Raw genomic sequence first — 14,295 nt, 5'->3', positions numbered from 1 at the left:
CTTCTCTGTTGCATCAGATGAACTTTTGTTTTCTCTAAGAGTTCATTTCTTCACTCTCTTGTCTGCAGATTCTTGACAGGTGACAAGTGAGTGATATTTTTAAGGGTTAAGGATGTCATCCTGGATGGAGGACTCATCAACAGGGGAGAGCCTAATCACTGGGTTACCAGAACACATTTTTAAAAAAATGAACCTCTCTGGTGCTTAGCCAGTTAGAAAGAAGTTAGCGTTTACTAAACCAGTCCAAGAATCCTATTGACTGAACTCACCATGTCTTTCATGGTTTTCATGTCAAACGGTTGCCTTTAATATGCTTTTCTCTCCTCCCGAGAATGTTCCAGTTACCACGCTGAAATGTTTAAATACCTGCATTTTTTATTAGAACAAAAAATATAATTGGTTTGTTAATTGGGAGCACACTGGAGAGTTGGCTGTGAGGGCTTCTGACTTTGATAAGTGATCTTGTAAAAGAAAGGACAGTTGTTCCACATTCAACTTTCTTTGTGTTGTCAGATTGAAAATATATGGCTCGAGATGAAAGATTCTGCGTGCCTTCGCTTATTTATTTCCAGACCCAACATTTCATTTTAAATCCACTCAAGATGCGTGCTGTGGGTCTGAGCCATTTTACATGATGCAGGGTACGGTATGCGCAGGGGAGAATTTATTTTTTCACTGTGCTATTATTAGGCTTATAATTACTCAGGCTGGATGGAAGCAGAAAGGTCTCAATTCTTATAATAATGTGCCAATTACTTAGCCAGACGTGACAGGCAGAAGGAGTTCATTTAGACAGTTTAGACTTAAGAAGTAACATTTCTTTACAAGGAGTTCTAAACATGCTTGCTTTTGTCTAATTTTTTTTATAACCCCAGTACTTCCCATTTTAATTATTCGAACAAAATCCGCAGTTTAACAGATATCTAGAAATGACTGGGGTCTAATTATCTTCCTTGGTGCCCACATGTCTCTCAAGAGGAAAGTCAGAACTCACTGTGGCTATAAAAGACATCCGTACAACAGATTTATGTTCTGTAGAATATTTGGACTAATATTATTAAGCATTTCTAAAGAATACAGCTTTCAGTTACTTTTTATTTCTTGTCTTCTTCCCCAAGAGAAAGAGTGCACGATTCTATTTCCCTGAGGAGGTAAACTTGCTTGAAAAGTAAAATTTTCATTAGTATACCAAATTTGACTTTCTTTGAAAAAGATAAGTCTTTCTTTGTTACATTTAAATAGTCTTAAGGCTGAGTGACTAATTAGGACAGTAGTAAGATATCATTCTCTTTTATTAATCTAAAGATTACACTGTCTCAAGAGACCTCAGTTTTATTTGTGTGCTTTGATGCCAGTGTAGACAATTCGTTTTGTTTTTTTTTTTTGAGTCTGAGTCTCACTTTGTCACCCAGGCTGGAGTGCAGTGACACGCTCATGGCCACCGCAGCCTTGACCTGCTGGGCTCAGGCGGTCCTTCCGCCTCAGCCTTCCAAGTAGCCGCAACTACAGGAGTGCTCCGCCACGCCTGGCTTATTTTTCTTGATTTATTATAGAGACGAGGTCTCACCAAGTTGCCCAGGCTGGTCTCGAACCCCTGGGCTCAGGCAGTCCTCTCTCTTTGGCCTCCCAAAGTGCTGGGATTATAGACTTGAGCCACCACTCCTGGCCTTTATTTCTTACTAAAGGAGTTTCTTCCCTGTACTTGGAGGGAGATGTGAAGCCAGGATAGTGTGGGACTCGATGGATTTGTAGAGGAATAGGAGAGTCAGTTTCCTGTGAGATAAAGAATAGATTTGAGAGTTCTTTCCGTGCTGGGTCCTATGCTGAGTGCTTTCATTGCATTGTTTCATTTATTCCTCATAATCCTATGGGATAGTATCCCCAGCTCTCTTTCTGTGAAAATTGGAAATCTAAATTTGGATGAGGAGTGACTTTTAATGAGAACACCCCATTCCCGGGCCATGCCAACCACAGGTTTGTTCAGAAGCATAAAGTTACTCAGTAGAATGTCTCCTCTCTCTCTCTCCTCTCTTATGAACTGTTTAATGCACCCAATCATACCATTTGGCACAGATTTTTAATAGTGTGTTATATTTGTTACAGCAGTCTTATACTGCTGGGGTGTAACGTGTTTCACACCCACCCCACTTGATTTCTTCTTTAATCGTTTCTTAACACCAGAGCACTGCTTTAGTCAAAACCATTTAAGGGCCTCCACTTTTAAAAATTAAAAGTGTGGAAGGTCGGGGATGGCGTTTCCCCTCTTGTCCTGTGATAGTCAACTCCTGAGAAAACTTTTAATGCCTACAGCTGCAACCGATGGGTGTGCCCTTCCAAAGTGTCACAGGAAAACCGAAGCATTAAAGTGCTGAAATCAAGAGGTTGAGACATTCATATGCTTGAGTTGAAAGTTAAATTAAGACAAATGTCAGATAATGACACGAAAGGAGAGTGGTTCTATGAGGGAAATGCTCAGCTGCAACTGCAAGTGGGAGATGTTTTTAACGTTCCCTGAGTTCCACATTTGTGTCGTTGTAGTAGTGAAACGAGTCATTTAGGAGGGAGGTGGCCTGGGCTAAAAATAAAGTTTCCTTGAAACCAGATGAGAGATGAGCCATGCCAAAAATGGAATCTGGACTCTGTTCACTCTCTCAAATGTAAATAAGCAGAATTTTGTGTCACATAAAATCAGTTATGCAAAACAGGACGTTCACTGTCTTTTGTGAAAGAGAGTGACTAAAACAACCATCAGGGTCTAGCTGTGCTGTGAAATAGGAAGCAGCAGTTTACAACAACATGGTAATCTAATGTATTCTGATTTGGAAAGATCTCCAAGGAAATCCCAGACAACAGGTATTGCAGGATTTCATTTATGTACAGATGTATGAACATGTACAATTACAGGTATATATGTGCATAGTAAAAACTGGAAGGATACACATGGAAATATTTGGGAAAGGGAATGCAAGTTGGGAGTAAAGGGGGAATTTTTGTCAATCCACTCTACATGTTACATGTCACGTTTTCACACACACACAATTAAGAAAATTACATAAATAGGGAAAGCAAAGCTTGATGGTCTCAGTGAAGCAAAATAATGGTTAAAAGTGTAGGTTTTCGAATAAAAACTGCCAGGGTTTGAATCCCAGCTCCTTCACTTACTGGCTGTACAACCTGACATAAATTACTGACCTTCCATGCCTCTGTTTACTCAAAGGGTAATTATGTCACATTGTTGTTACAAGGATTAAATAAGTAATCCATGAGAAAGCACATAGACTAGTGCCTGACACATAGTAAACATTCAGAATGTATTTAGTTATAAGCTACAATACTTAGACCACTTCTAAGGTATACTCAACTCTGTGCAAACTTTTCAGTAAAAATGTTTTGAGTGGACTGGGCGCGGTGACTCAGCCTGTAATCCCAGCACTTTGGGATGCCAAGGCCAGAGGATTGCCTGAGCCTGGGGGTTTGAGACCAGCGTGGGCAACTTGATGAGACCTCGTCTCTATCATAAATCACAAAAACTAGCCAGGCGTGGAGGCGTGCATCTGTGGTTCCAGCTACTTGGAAGCCTGAGGCAGAAGGACCGCCTAAGCCCAGCAGGTTGAGGCTGTGGTGACCATGAGCATCCCGCTGCACTCCAGCCTGGGCGACAGAGTGAGATTCGGACTCAAAAAAAAAAAAAAAAAATTTTGAGTGACAGCATTAGTCATCACAATGTATTTTCTCAAAGTTTTCATTGTAGTTGTTGATGATATTGTCATATTCTTTACCCCATGGATGTTCAGACCTTTAAAAGAAGAATACAAAACCAAATGGAATTGTCTTGTTTTATGTAGCTTGCTGTCCATTCCAGGGGTGGAGTGTTCCTGAATTTGCGTCTTTGACCATGTAATCTAATGTACATATCGTAGTAAACTCCAGAAATGGCCACGCAAATACATAATGAGGTTTTTCTTTGTTCCTTAGGAAGACTATGACCGTCTGAGGCCTTTATCTTACCCAATGACCGATGTCTTCCTTATATGCTTCTCGGTGGTAAATCCAGCCTCGTTTCAAAATGTGAAAGAGGAGTGGGTACCAGAACTTAAGGAATACGCACCAAATGTTCCCTTTTTGTTAATAGGAACTCAGGTATGTTTGATTTGATTTTCCTCATTTAAAAATAAGCTCTTCGGCCCATTGAGGGGCTGCTCTCAGACAAACGGTCCCAAGGTTAACAGATGATATGTGTAAGTTGTTAAGTTCTCTTGAATTTTTGTAAACTATGGTACCAAAAGAAAGCAATTCTATTACTAGCTTTTAAAAACTAAGTTCTTTTGTTTGATCATTTTGGGGGATGTGGGGATTAAATGGGACTGCATGCTTTGATTTATCTTTTAAGACTTGTAACGTTATGGGACATTATTGACCTCTTTTAATTAGATTGATCTCCGAGATGACCCCAAAACTTTAGCAAGACTGAACGATATGAAAGAAAAACCTATATGTGTGGAGCAAGGACAGAAACTAGCGAAAGAGGTAATGGAACGTTCACAGAATCTAAAAATAAATGTAGAAGAAGCTAAGGTAATGACAGAAGCTAGTGTTTATTGTGCACTTATTATATGCCAGGCACATAATAATGCTGAGTGCCTTACATGCATTATTTAATCCTTGCACCAACTTGGTGGGGTGGGTCTGTTTCCCCTGCTTTACAGAAAGGACAGTAGGGGCTTGGAGATATCACGTAATTTGCCCAAGGTCCTGCGGGTTATAAGTGGCAGAGCTAGGTTTCAGTCCAAAGCCTGATTCCAGGGCCCAGGCTCTTACACCTGCACTACACAGCCAACAACACTTTCCTAAAAAGTTGCAAATAGCAAGAGGAATCCAAAACAGGTGCCGATGGTTTCAGCCCTTCTTTTTTTTTTTGAGTTGGAGTCTCACTCTGTCGCCCAGACTGGAGTGCAGTGGCCACTTCTGGCCACCGCGGCCTCGACCTGCTGGGCTCCGGTGATCCTTCCGCCTCAGCCTTCCAAGTAGCCGGAATTACAGGCATGCGCTACCATGCCCGGCTGATGTTTTGATTTATTGTAGAGATGAGGTCTCGCTGCCCAGGCGGGTCTCGAACCTGCGGGCTCAGGCAATCCACTCACCTCAGCCTCCCAAAGGCGCGGGATTACAGGCTGAGCCACCGAGCCTGGCAGTTTCAGCCCTTCTTAATCACTTAAACATTGTGCCAAGTCAGCTCTGTCTACACTGAAGACTCCTTGAGGTAGGTAGTGGAGCAGCACAGGATGACAGCCGAAACTTGTGGTTAAAAACAGAAAACCATGGCTAGGCTTGAAAAGAAACGTGTTGACACTTCCTCCAATCATTGTTATGAAAAGAGGGTAGAAAATATTAGAATTCTACAAAGATATGTTAACGGTCATGCACATAATACGTTTAACTTATGTTCTTCCTCACCCCAAAGTTAGGCTTACTTTTTTTATTTTTTTTTTTTGAGTTGGAGTCTCACTCTGTTACCCAGGCTGGAGTGCAGCCGCCTGCTAGACTCTGGTGATCCTTCGGCCTTAGCCTTCCAAGTAGCTAGAACTGCAGGCATATGCTACCACGCCCAGCTTATTTTTTAATTTATTGTAGAGACAAGGTCTCACCAAGTTGCCCAGGCTGGTCTCTAACCCTTGGGCTCATGCAATCCTCTCGCCTCGGCCTCCCAAAGTACTGGTATTACAGGCTTGAGCCACCGTGCCTGGCATTTTTTTTTTTTTTTTTTAGCTCTAACATGATTGGATTCTATCTTTTTTTTAAGTGTTGCAACTTAAATAGGACTTTTATGGAAATAGAATCTAATAAGGTCTTTTTAAATGCACTATCAGGAGGCAAAAGAAAGCAAGAGAACTTTCTGAGAACAGTTACTCCTAAAGCAAAAGATAAATGACTTCACTAATGAATCACTTTAGAAATTTCATGTATTCAATTTTGTCATCCTGGGGAGAGAGGGAATTCCTAAATGTCAGAAAGGTAAAAATTATAAATGAAAATATTAATGATTCAACTACATAAAAACTTAATGCTGCATTAAATGCCAGAAATGAAATGAAGAGTCATATAACTAACTTGACATGTATGGCAGAAAAATGGGTTCACATTCTTAGTATGTAGGAATCTTTGGCATAAAATTAATCAAAAAAAGAAATTGATCTTATAGAAAAACAGGCTAACCATGAAAAATTATTACATTTTTAAATGCAGATTGCTATCGAAGGTAAGAAATAGGTTCGAACTTATTTGTAGTCAAATGTAAGTTCAGTTTTCACCTAGAAAATTGTAAAAAATGAGAAATTAATCCTAATACTCACTGTTCCAAGGGTGCAGGGAAATGGACACTCTCTTGTACTATTGGTTGTTGAATCAAAGCACTCTTGACAATATACGAAAGCCTTAAAATCATGGACACTTTCGATCAAGCAATTCTATATGTAGGAATTTAACCTAAGCAAATTATTAGGATGTTCATTAATGGGTACAAAGTTCCAGTTAGGAAGAATAAGTTTCTGAGATGTATTACATAGCATGGTGACTATAGTCAATAATAGTGAATTGCATATTTTAAAACTGCTGAGAGTAAATTTCAAATATTCTCCCCACAAAAAAAGAGAAGTATTTGAAATGATAGATATGTTAATTAGCTTGATTCAGTCATTCCACATTTTGTTTGTATATCCATATCATAACTTTTGCACCCCCATATATACAATTATAATTTGTCAAAATAATAAAAAAAATTAAGGATGCATTTAAAGAGATAGCTACAAAGATGCCGCATTGTTTATAATGGCAAAAAACCCTCCTGCATTTATTAAAAATTCATACTTAAATATCAATTGAGATGCTCATAGTTATTATGTAATTTAAGAAAAAAAAAGTAGTAGTCAGGTTCGGAGTCTTATGCTTGTAATCTCAGCACTTTGGGAGGCTGAGGCAGGAGGATTGATTGAGGTCAGGAGTTTGAGACCAGCCTGGACAACACAGCAAGACCTCATCTCCACAAAAAGTAAAAAAAAATTAGCTGGGCATGGTGGTGTGTGCCTGTGATCCCAGCTACTCAGGTGGTTGAGCAGAAGGATCGCCTGAGCCCAGGAGGTTGAAGCTGCTATGAGCCATGATTGTGCCACTACACTCCAGCTTGGGTGACAGAGGGAGACCCTAAAAAAAAAAAGAAAGAAAGAGAGGGAGGGAGAGAGAGAGAGAGATTGAGAGAGAGTGAGAGAGAGAGAGAGAGAGAGAGAGAAGGGAGGGAGGGAGGGAGAAAGAGTTGCAAAACAGTGTGATTCCATCTCTAGACCTGTCGGCAGCATTGGCACCATCGGGTCCTTGAAACACCTCCTTCCCTTGTCTTCTCTTGGTTTTTCTCCCTCTCACTGGCCTCTCCCCCATCTCTTCATCTCTCCGGTTTCTGAGTGTCAGAGGGCTGCAGGGATCAGCACCAGCTTTGTGGATGTCTTTTCTTCTAGACCTCCATCACTCTCCAGGGCTAGCTGAGCTTCTGTCAATCTTGGGCTTGAACAGTCTACCACCAATGATTCCCAGCTTTCTATCTCCAGCCAGGACCTCTTCCCTAAATTCTAGACTTGTTTATCCAACTGTTGCTCAACAAGTCCATCTGGGTGGCCCACATCTCAAAATTAACATGTCCAAAATAGGATTCCTCATTTTCCCCTCTCAGTTACTCGGGTCAAAAACCCTGGCGTCATACTTGACCTTGCTCTTACTTTCATGCCACATCCAGCGCTCTGGCAAAATGTATTGCCATACCTTCAGAAAATGTCCACTTCTTTCTCGCCATCCCTTCTTCTGTCGCCTGGTCCAGGCCTCTATCTCTGGCCTGGGTTGCTGGGACAGCTTCCAACCCCCCTTTTGGCTCCTGTGCCCTCATGATAGTCTGTTCTCAACACAGCAGCCAGAAACCTTACCACGTAAGCCCTATCAGGTCATGTGCTGCTCAGAACCTTCCAGTGGGTCCCCAGCTCACTTGAGTAAAGGCGAGAATGTGTACTAGAGCCCACAGCCCATTCCCTCTCTCCTCACTCATTGAACTCCACGCACACTGGCCACCTCGCTGTCCCCCAAGGTTCTGCCTTTGCACTTCTGCTGTTCCCTCTGCCTGGAATATTCTTCCCTTTGTGGACATCATTCATTCTTTCACTCCTTTCAGGTCTCTGCTCACACACCGCTTTCTCAGCGTGATCCTGCTGAATGCTCCGGGCATGCTTTGCATCAGGGTCTTTGCGTCTGCAGCCCCGCCTGCTGGAGCTCTTCCCCTACATATCCCTCGCTGATCAAGATCAAACTTCTCCGTGGAGAAGCCTTCCTCCTCCACCAGCACTGTCCTCAGCGCTCCTGCCTCCCTCGCTTTCCTTTTCCCTGTAGCATTTGCCGCCGTCTGCTCTCTCTTCCCTCCTTTGTGGGCCTCTCCTCCAGTAAGATGTAAGAAATGGAGGCGCACACAGCCCAGATGTTGCTTTTGTTCAGCTCATTGATGTACCCCAGAACCTAAACAGTGCTTGGCATACACTAGATACCCAATAAATATTTGATGAATGAAAGCATTTTTCATAGAAAGCCTGCAAGGACATACACTAGTACCATAGCCATTAGCTATCTCTGGGGGGGGTTATGCATATAAATGATAAATTTAGTCTTTTTGGATAGCTGTATTTTCTAACTTTATGATGTGTTTGTGTCCTACCAATAAGATGTTTCATAATTGTAATTTTTTTTTCTCCCTCCCAGATAGGAGCATGCTGCTATGTGGAATGTTCAGCTTTAACCCAGAAGGGATTGAAGACTGTTTTTGATGAGGCTATCATAGCCATTTTAACTCCAAAGAAACACACAGTAAAAAAAAGAATAGGATCAAGATGTATAAACTGTTGTTTGATTACGTGAGAAACATCTTCAGTGGCCAAGGCAAATATCCATTTCTCTTGAAAGCATATGAAACGCTACAGCTACGCCCAGACCTCTTGTAGATAACAAAGCAGTTCACAACTTGAAAGAAAAAAAAAAACCTGTCCTCAGAATTCTATAAAGTTCATTAAGAATGTTTCTTAAAGGTCTAAGAAGCAGTAAGCAGCATCTGAAGCCACAATCTATTATAAATACTTTATTTCAACTAGAAGGTACAATCTCTCAGGGGTTTCATAGTTTAAAAAGCTACAATCACATCATGTTGTAACTACATAAAAAACAGTGCTGTAAATGGAACTGCTTGGCTTTGACCATATACATTTCTGCACAGCCCTTATGGAATCTGCACAAAGAAATATCTTCTCCCTTTGCTCCAATTAACTGTTCTTGTATGTAAGTTGCTTTCTATTCCAGTATATCCAGAGTGGTGAAATAACAAGGCCAGCCACGTAGCCAAAGGTCGCTCCAAGCGTGCAGGAGATGGGCCAGACCTGAGGAGAGAATGTATGAGATCACAAAAGAACAAATGTTTTATTATTACTTGAGCACAAGTGTAACCTAAATATTCCTATAGTAAAGCTTAATGTACTTTCTTAAAGAATGCCAAAAGGGTCATAGGGTCATAACTGCATTTATCATGAACACTAAAAAATGTACACATTTTAGTTAATGTGCATTAAACTGTAACAAGGCTTCTGGCAATTGTAGATTTAGTTTGATGCTCCCCCAAACTGCATGAGATACATGCTAAAATTATGAATTAAAATTGGGGTCAGACTTTGCCATAATCCTGGACTCAACTTAGCTCTCTGAACTAGTTGGTAATTTTTTTTAATTCCCACATTGACTGTGTACATCAGATGAAACGAGAACTGTGTATGCTGACCAAACCACAAAAAACTTTAAGTTGTGTTAAAGAGGAAAGCCCTAGAATCCAAGCACGTTACATGAAATTTATAACAGAGCAGCTGCTTCCACCTTTCAGATAGAGATGCTGGAACCACAGCAGAAGTTATGAAACTACAACTTATGTGTACAACTAGAGTGCAAGTTAGACAAAATGCTGGCTTCCAGATGCCCATCTTCTCCAGCTGTATTACGTTAAGCTGCAAGTAATTAATGTTGATTCATTTCATCCACAAGCAGTGCATCTTGGTCCCTAGGTGAAGGGCTCTATTTAAAAAAAAAAAGTTGGAGACAAATGTTCATGTTCATCTGTGATGCGTATTTGGTATACTGGAGCCATTTCTAATCTTTCTCTGGGGGGAACAGGCCATAGAACTGTGTTAGTAGTGAACCATCTTAATTCCTCATTCTGTTACCTAATTCAGCTTCCTTGGTCTGCTGTAGCTCTGCCTTACTCCAAATGCCATGCACCAGAGGATGGTGTAACCTGAAGCTTCAGTGCAAACAACCCAATGCAGTTTAGAGAAGCATAACCTAATCTATAACATTTTTTCCAGCTTTTCCTACATTTAAACTTGCTGTTGCCTAAATTATGACTTTCGTTATGTCTTTGATGGACTTCTGTTAATTTCCATGACTTGAGCTTATAGCTATGTCTGCTGCACAGATTGGGTAATGGAACACTAAACTTTTATACTTGAAAATGACAGCCTTAAATGCTCATATCAGTCACAAATCTAGGGTGTACTGTCTTGTTGTATGTGAGCTTTGTAGAGATTTTTAAAAATATAGGCATCATCTTCCCCATTGAAGAGTGGAGAGAATCTGCTGGATAACTATTCAGAAACTTTCTCTCCAAATTGGACATTGGATGTCTTCTTTCTCCCAAGAAACGGTGGTTCGCATTAAGTATCATGGCCTTATTGTATGCTCAAATGGAATCTTATGTAACTTTCTTATTTAATTTTGGTCTGCTATTTTTAGATAGAAAAGAATTGTATAAATCAATTAACATATAGCTAAGCTGTCCAACATGTGGCATAAAGGAATTAAGACAGTAAAGTATTATACATTTCCAACTTGCCTTTGGGGATTTGATGGCAGATTTTTTTGTTTTCCAAATTCATATCTCTGCAACTCTCCACACCTGGTTTGCCAGCCAATGAAAATTAAACTCTAGAATGTGTCCTGCCCTAACAGAAATGAATTAGGAATCTTGAGCCACAAACTGGTGTCACCTGTCTTTCTTCATTTTATTATAAATATGGGAAGTCAATCAGATGATCTCCAATGTCTCCTATCTGTCAACTGTTAGGATTCTCTTCTTTCTTATTCGCAATAATCATCGCTGGACATCACCTTTCCAGCTTCACATTCTCAAGATGGTAAAAACCTGTATACAGGTTACTAGAACTCTTAAGCAGAGATGATTGTCTCATCTGAACCTGAGGTGCCTTGGGTACTCCTCACCTCGATGAGGTTTGGAGTTTCCCATTGCTTATTGAGAGCTTTTTTAATTTGGTTCTTTAGTTTTTTTTGCAAGTTTTTTCCTGTCACTTTAACTAAAAACCAAAGATTTGTTTTCTATTCATAAGCAGATTGTAGAAAAACTGTCTTATTTTCAGAAGTATGTCTTCATTAAAGGCTTAGGTTTCAATAGAAATTCAGACTTATCATTAGAACAACTAGTATTTCAAACTAATGAAATACCTGGGAAATAAAATGCTTCAAAAATATTTTATTGCCATGAATTTTGCTAGTGAATACAAATACATTACTTCAAATAAGGTCATGTGTGAATGAACTTAAAAAAAATTTGTAGTTAATCAGTTTCTGCATACAGAGAATTAGTTCTAAAGTTCTTAAACATAAATTCAGGGGCTTCCTGAAATCTTATTTAATACTTTGCTAATTTATACCCTTATTATATCGCTACAGGTAAATTTTAGGTTAGTCCATGTTGAATTCTATTTCCCAATAAGTAGAGCTTTAAATGATGAGTTTTGTTATGAATGATCTTAGTTACTTTAGACACTGTTTCCATTTGGTTTTTAATTATTAATTTTAAGTACCAAATTAAATACCGGTCTGTTGGTTGTTGCTTTAAGTGATTGTTACTTTAACAGTGTCCCTTCTTAACACATGGGGTTACAAATAAAATAATATGCATAGTTTACTATCTATGTAAAGCACTGAACGTTTCACCTTAGTAGTTTTTATTTAACACCCTATGTAAACATTTGGGATGAGGTTCTTTCCTCTGTCTCATACTGAGAGTCTGCTCATCATTGGCAATGTGTGAGCACCTACACTTGGTTAAAATGCTCACTGTCAAATTATAGGGAGACTAGTAACCCCTCATGAATCCCAAGCAAAGTCCAATTTGGGTTACTAAACTGTATTTTAGTCATTTTGTAATTTCAGTATGGTTCTCTTCTCTCTCAAACACACACATACACATTCATACACATTCTTTAAACAGCTGCCGCATAGCACCTCCAACAGAATGCCAAAAATGAAATGTTGGTTAAAAATTCTTGTCTAATGAGGGTTTAAGGCTTGGAACACTTACTATTCATGTTAATGTAAATCAAGAAATCGAGGCACGCAGCAAATGAAAATGTTGGACTGGCTTTTAAGACTGTTTGCTAATGATGGATCAGGCTTTGTACTTACAAGAATACCTGCTTGACTTTCCTGAAATAAGCAGTTCTTTTAACATAGTCATTTTTTAGAGAGAATTTCTTTATCTCAGAGCATTTTCATGATTCTTGAAGGCCAAGATAGGGAATGGCAGAAGGAAAAGCTGAGGGAGGCTGTCCACTAATAGCCATTCCTCGGGTGATTTCCTACTGACTTCCTTATAATTGCTTAAAATGGCAACTACACTATGACAACAGCATTCATACTGACTTGTCCAACAACCCTACCTTAATCTGTATTTCATGATTAGACCCTAAGGTTTTCCATTTAAAACTATTTCCTCATTCACATACAGAAATGTTTCTGTTTAACATTCTTCATGCCACAAATAGGATTTTTTTAAAATGGCATCTGTTAAACAGACAATTCAGATGCATCACTATAAAAGTTTCTCCAAACTATGGTAATATGAAATAGCTATATATAATTATATTGTTTTGTTTAAGGAAAATAGAAAACTTAGAACAAAGACATTCATGTAAAGGAAGTCATTTACAAGTATTTGCTACCAAAATGACAAGCTTTTAATATAGGTTTTTTGAATAAGTTTAATTTTTTTAAATCGCTAAGTAGAAGAAAAAGCTCATGTTGCATAACAAAATATAATACAACTCAAATGGGTAAAATGATTAAGTGGCTCAGCCTGTAATCCCGCGCCCTTGGGAGGCTGAGGTGAGTGGATTGCCTGAGCCCGCGGGCTCCAGACCCGCCTGGGTAACTTGGCGAGACCTCATCTCTACAATAAATCAAAAAATCAGCCGGGCGTGGTAGCGCATGCCTATAATTCTGGCTACTTGGAAGGCTGAGGCGGAAGGATCGCTGGAGCCCAGCAGGTCGAGGCTGCGGTGGCCGGGAGCGGCCACTGCCCTCCAGTCTGGGCGACAGAGTGAGACTCCAACTCAAAAAAAAAGATATCACAAAAAGAAAAACCTATTTTTAAAAAATGAGTGGCTATATCATGAAAATTGAAATATTTGTATTAAATGTATTATACGTAGAGCACTAAAATTGCCCTTTCTGTAAATCAAATGACTCCTTATGATGTGTACTTATCACTTAAACCAAAAAAGACCTATGTTCTCTTAAAATAATTAATCAACATAAACAATATAACAAAATTATATTATGCAGCATGGAATTTGGGTACATCATATCAATAATAGTTATTACACCTTAATAAGCTAAAAAACAAATTCATAATACAAAATATAGATGCAAACTTCTTTGTATGTTTTCTCTTACACAAATCAATATTATTGCTAGTTGAAAGACATTTCAAAATTTTATAAGCTTATTTCTGCCTGAACACCATACTGCACTCTCTGCTTGTCATTTAGGAAAGGAAAATGTAGTGTTTGCTACTTTTCAAAGGATGTTCTCAGTAGTACAGAATAGGGACAAAACACCAGTTCTGGTATTGAACAGACTGAGTCTTAGCTCTGCCATTTACTGAATGTGTGAATCACTAGCCTTTTTGCATCCTGGTTTCCTCGTCGTCAAAAACTCACCTCTTGGGGTTGCTGTAATGATTGAGATCATGCACTATGCCATACTCAGAACCATACCTGTAACTGTATCAGGCGCACAGTACAATTGGCCAGTAAATGTGAACTCTAAATAATAATCTTTTAGTTCATATTCTTTTTTTTTTTTTGAGTTGGAGTCTCACTCTGTCACCCAGACTGGAGTGCAGTGGCCGCTCCCGGCCACCGCAGCCTCGACCTG

General features: G+C 39.5%; 2 protein-coding genes across 3 annotated transcripts in view; one reads left to right on the top strand and one right to left on the bottom strand.

The window, feature by feature from the left end:
• RHOQ (ras homolog family member Q) overlaps positions 1-12,059 on the top strand; it is a 44,595-nt gene extending 32,536 nt beyond the window's left edge. The window contains exons 3-5 of the mRNA XM_021719398.1: positions 3,976-4,140; positions 4,432-4,527; positions 8,785-12,059. Coding sequence (XP_021575073.1) covers positions 3,976-4,140; positions 4,432-4,527; positions 8,785-8,940 — 417 coding nt within the window. The 3' untranslated portion in view covers positions 8,941-12,059. The remainder of the gene's footprint in view (positions 1-3,975; positions 4,141-4,431; positions 4,528-8,784) is intronic.
• PIGF (phosphatidylinositol glycan anchor biosynthesis class F) overlaps positions 9,132-14,295 on the bottom strand; it is a 35,131-nt gene continuing 29,967 nt past the window's right edge. The window contains exon 6 of one of the 2 annotated variants that reach the window (XM_008071687.2): positions 9,132-9,452. In XM_008071687.2, the coding sequence (XP_008069878.1) occupies positions 9,339-9,452 (114 nt within the window). In that variant the 3' untranslated portion in view covers positions 9,132-9,338. The remainder of the gene's footprint in view (positions 9,453-14,295) is intronic. The other variant, XM_021719397.1, reaches the window with a different exon arrangement.

The sequence above is a fragment of the Carlito syrichta genome, unplaced genomic scaffold (genome assembly GCF_000164805.1).
Source record: "Carlito syrichta isolate Samal-C Ts95f unplaced genomic scaffold, Tarsius_syrichta-2.0.1 Scaffold314622, whole genome shotgun sequence".
NCBI lineage: Eukaryota > Metazoa > Chordata > Mammalia > Primates > Tarsiidae > Carlito > Carlito syrichta.
Note: the sequence above shows the minus strand (reverse complement) of the source record. Positions and strands in the feature narration are given on the sequence as shown.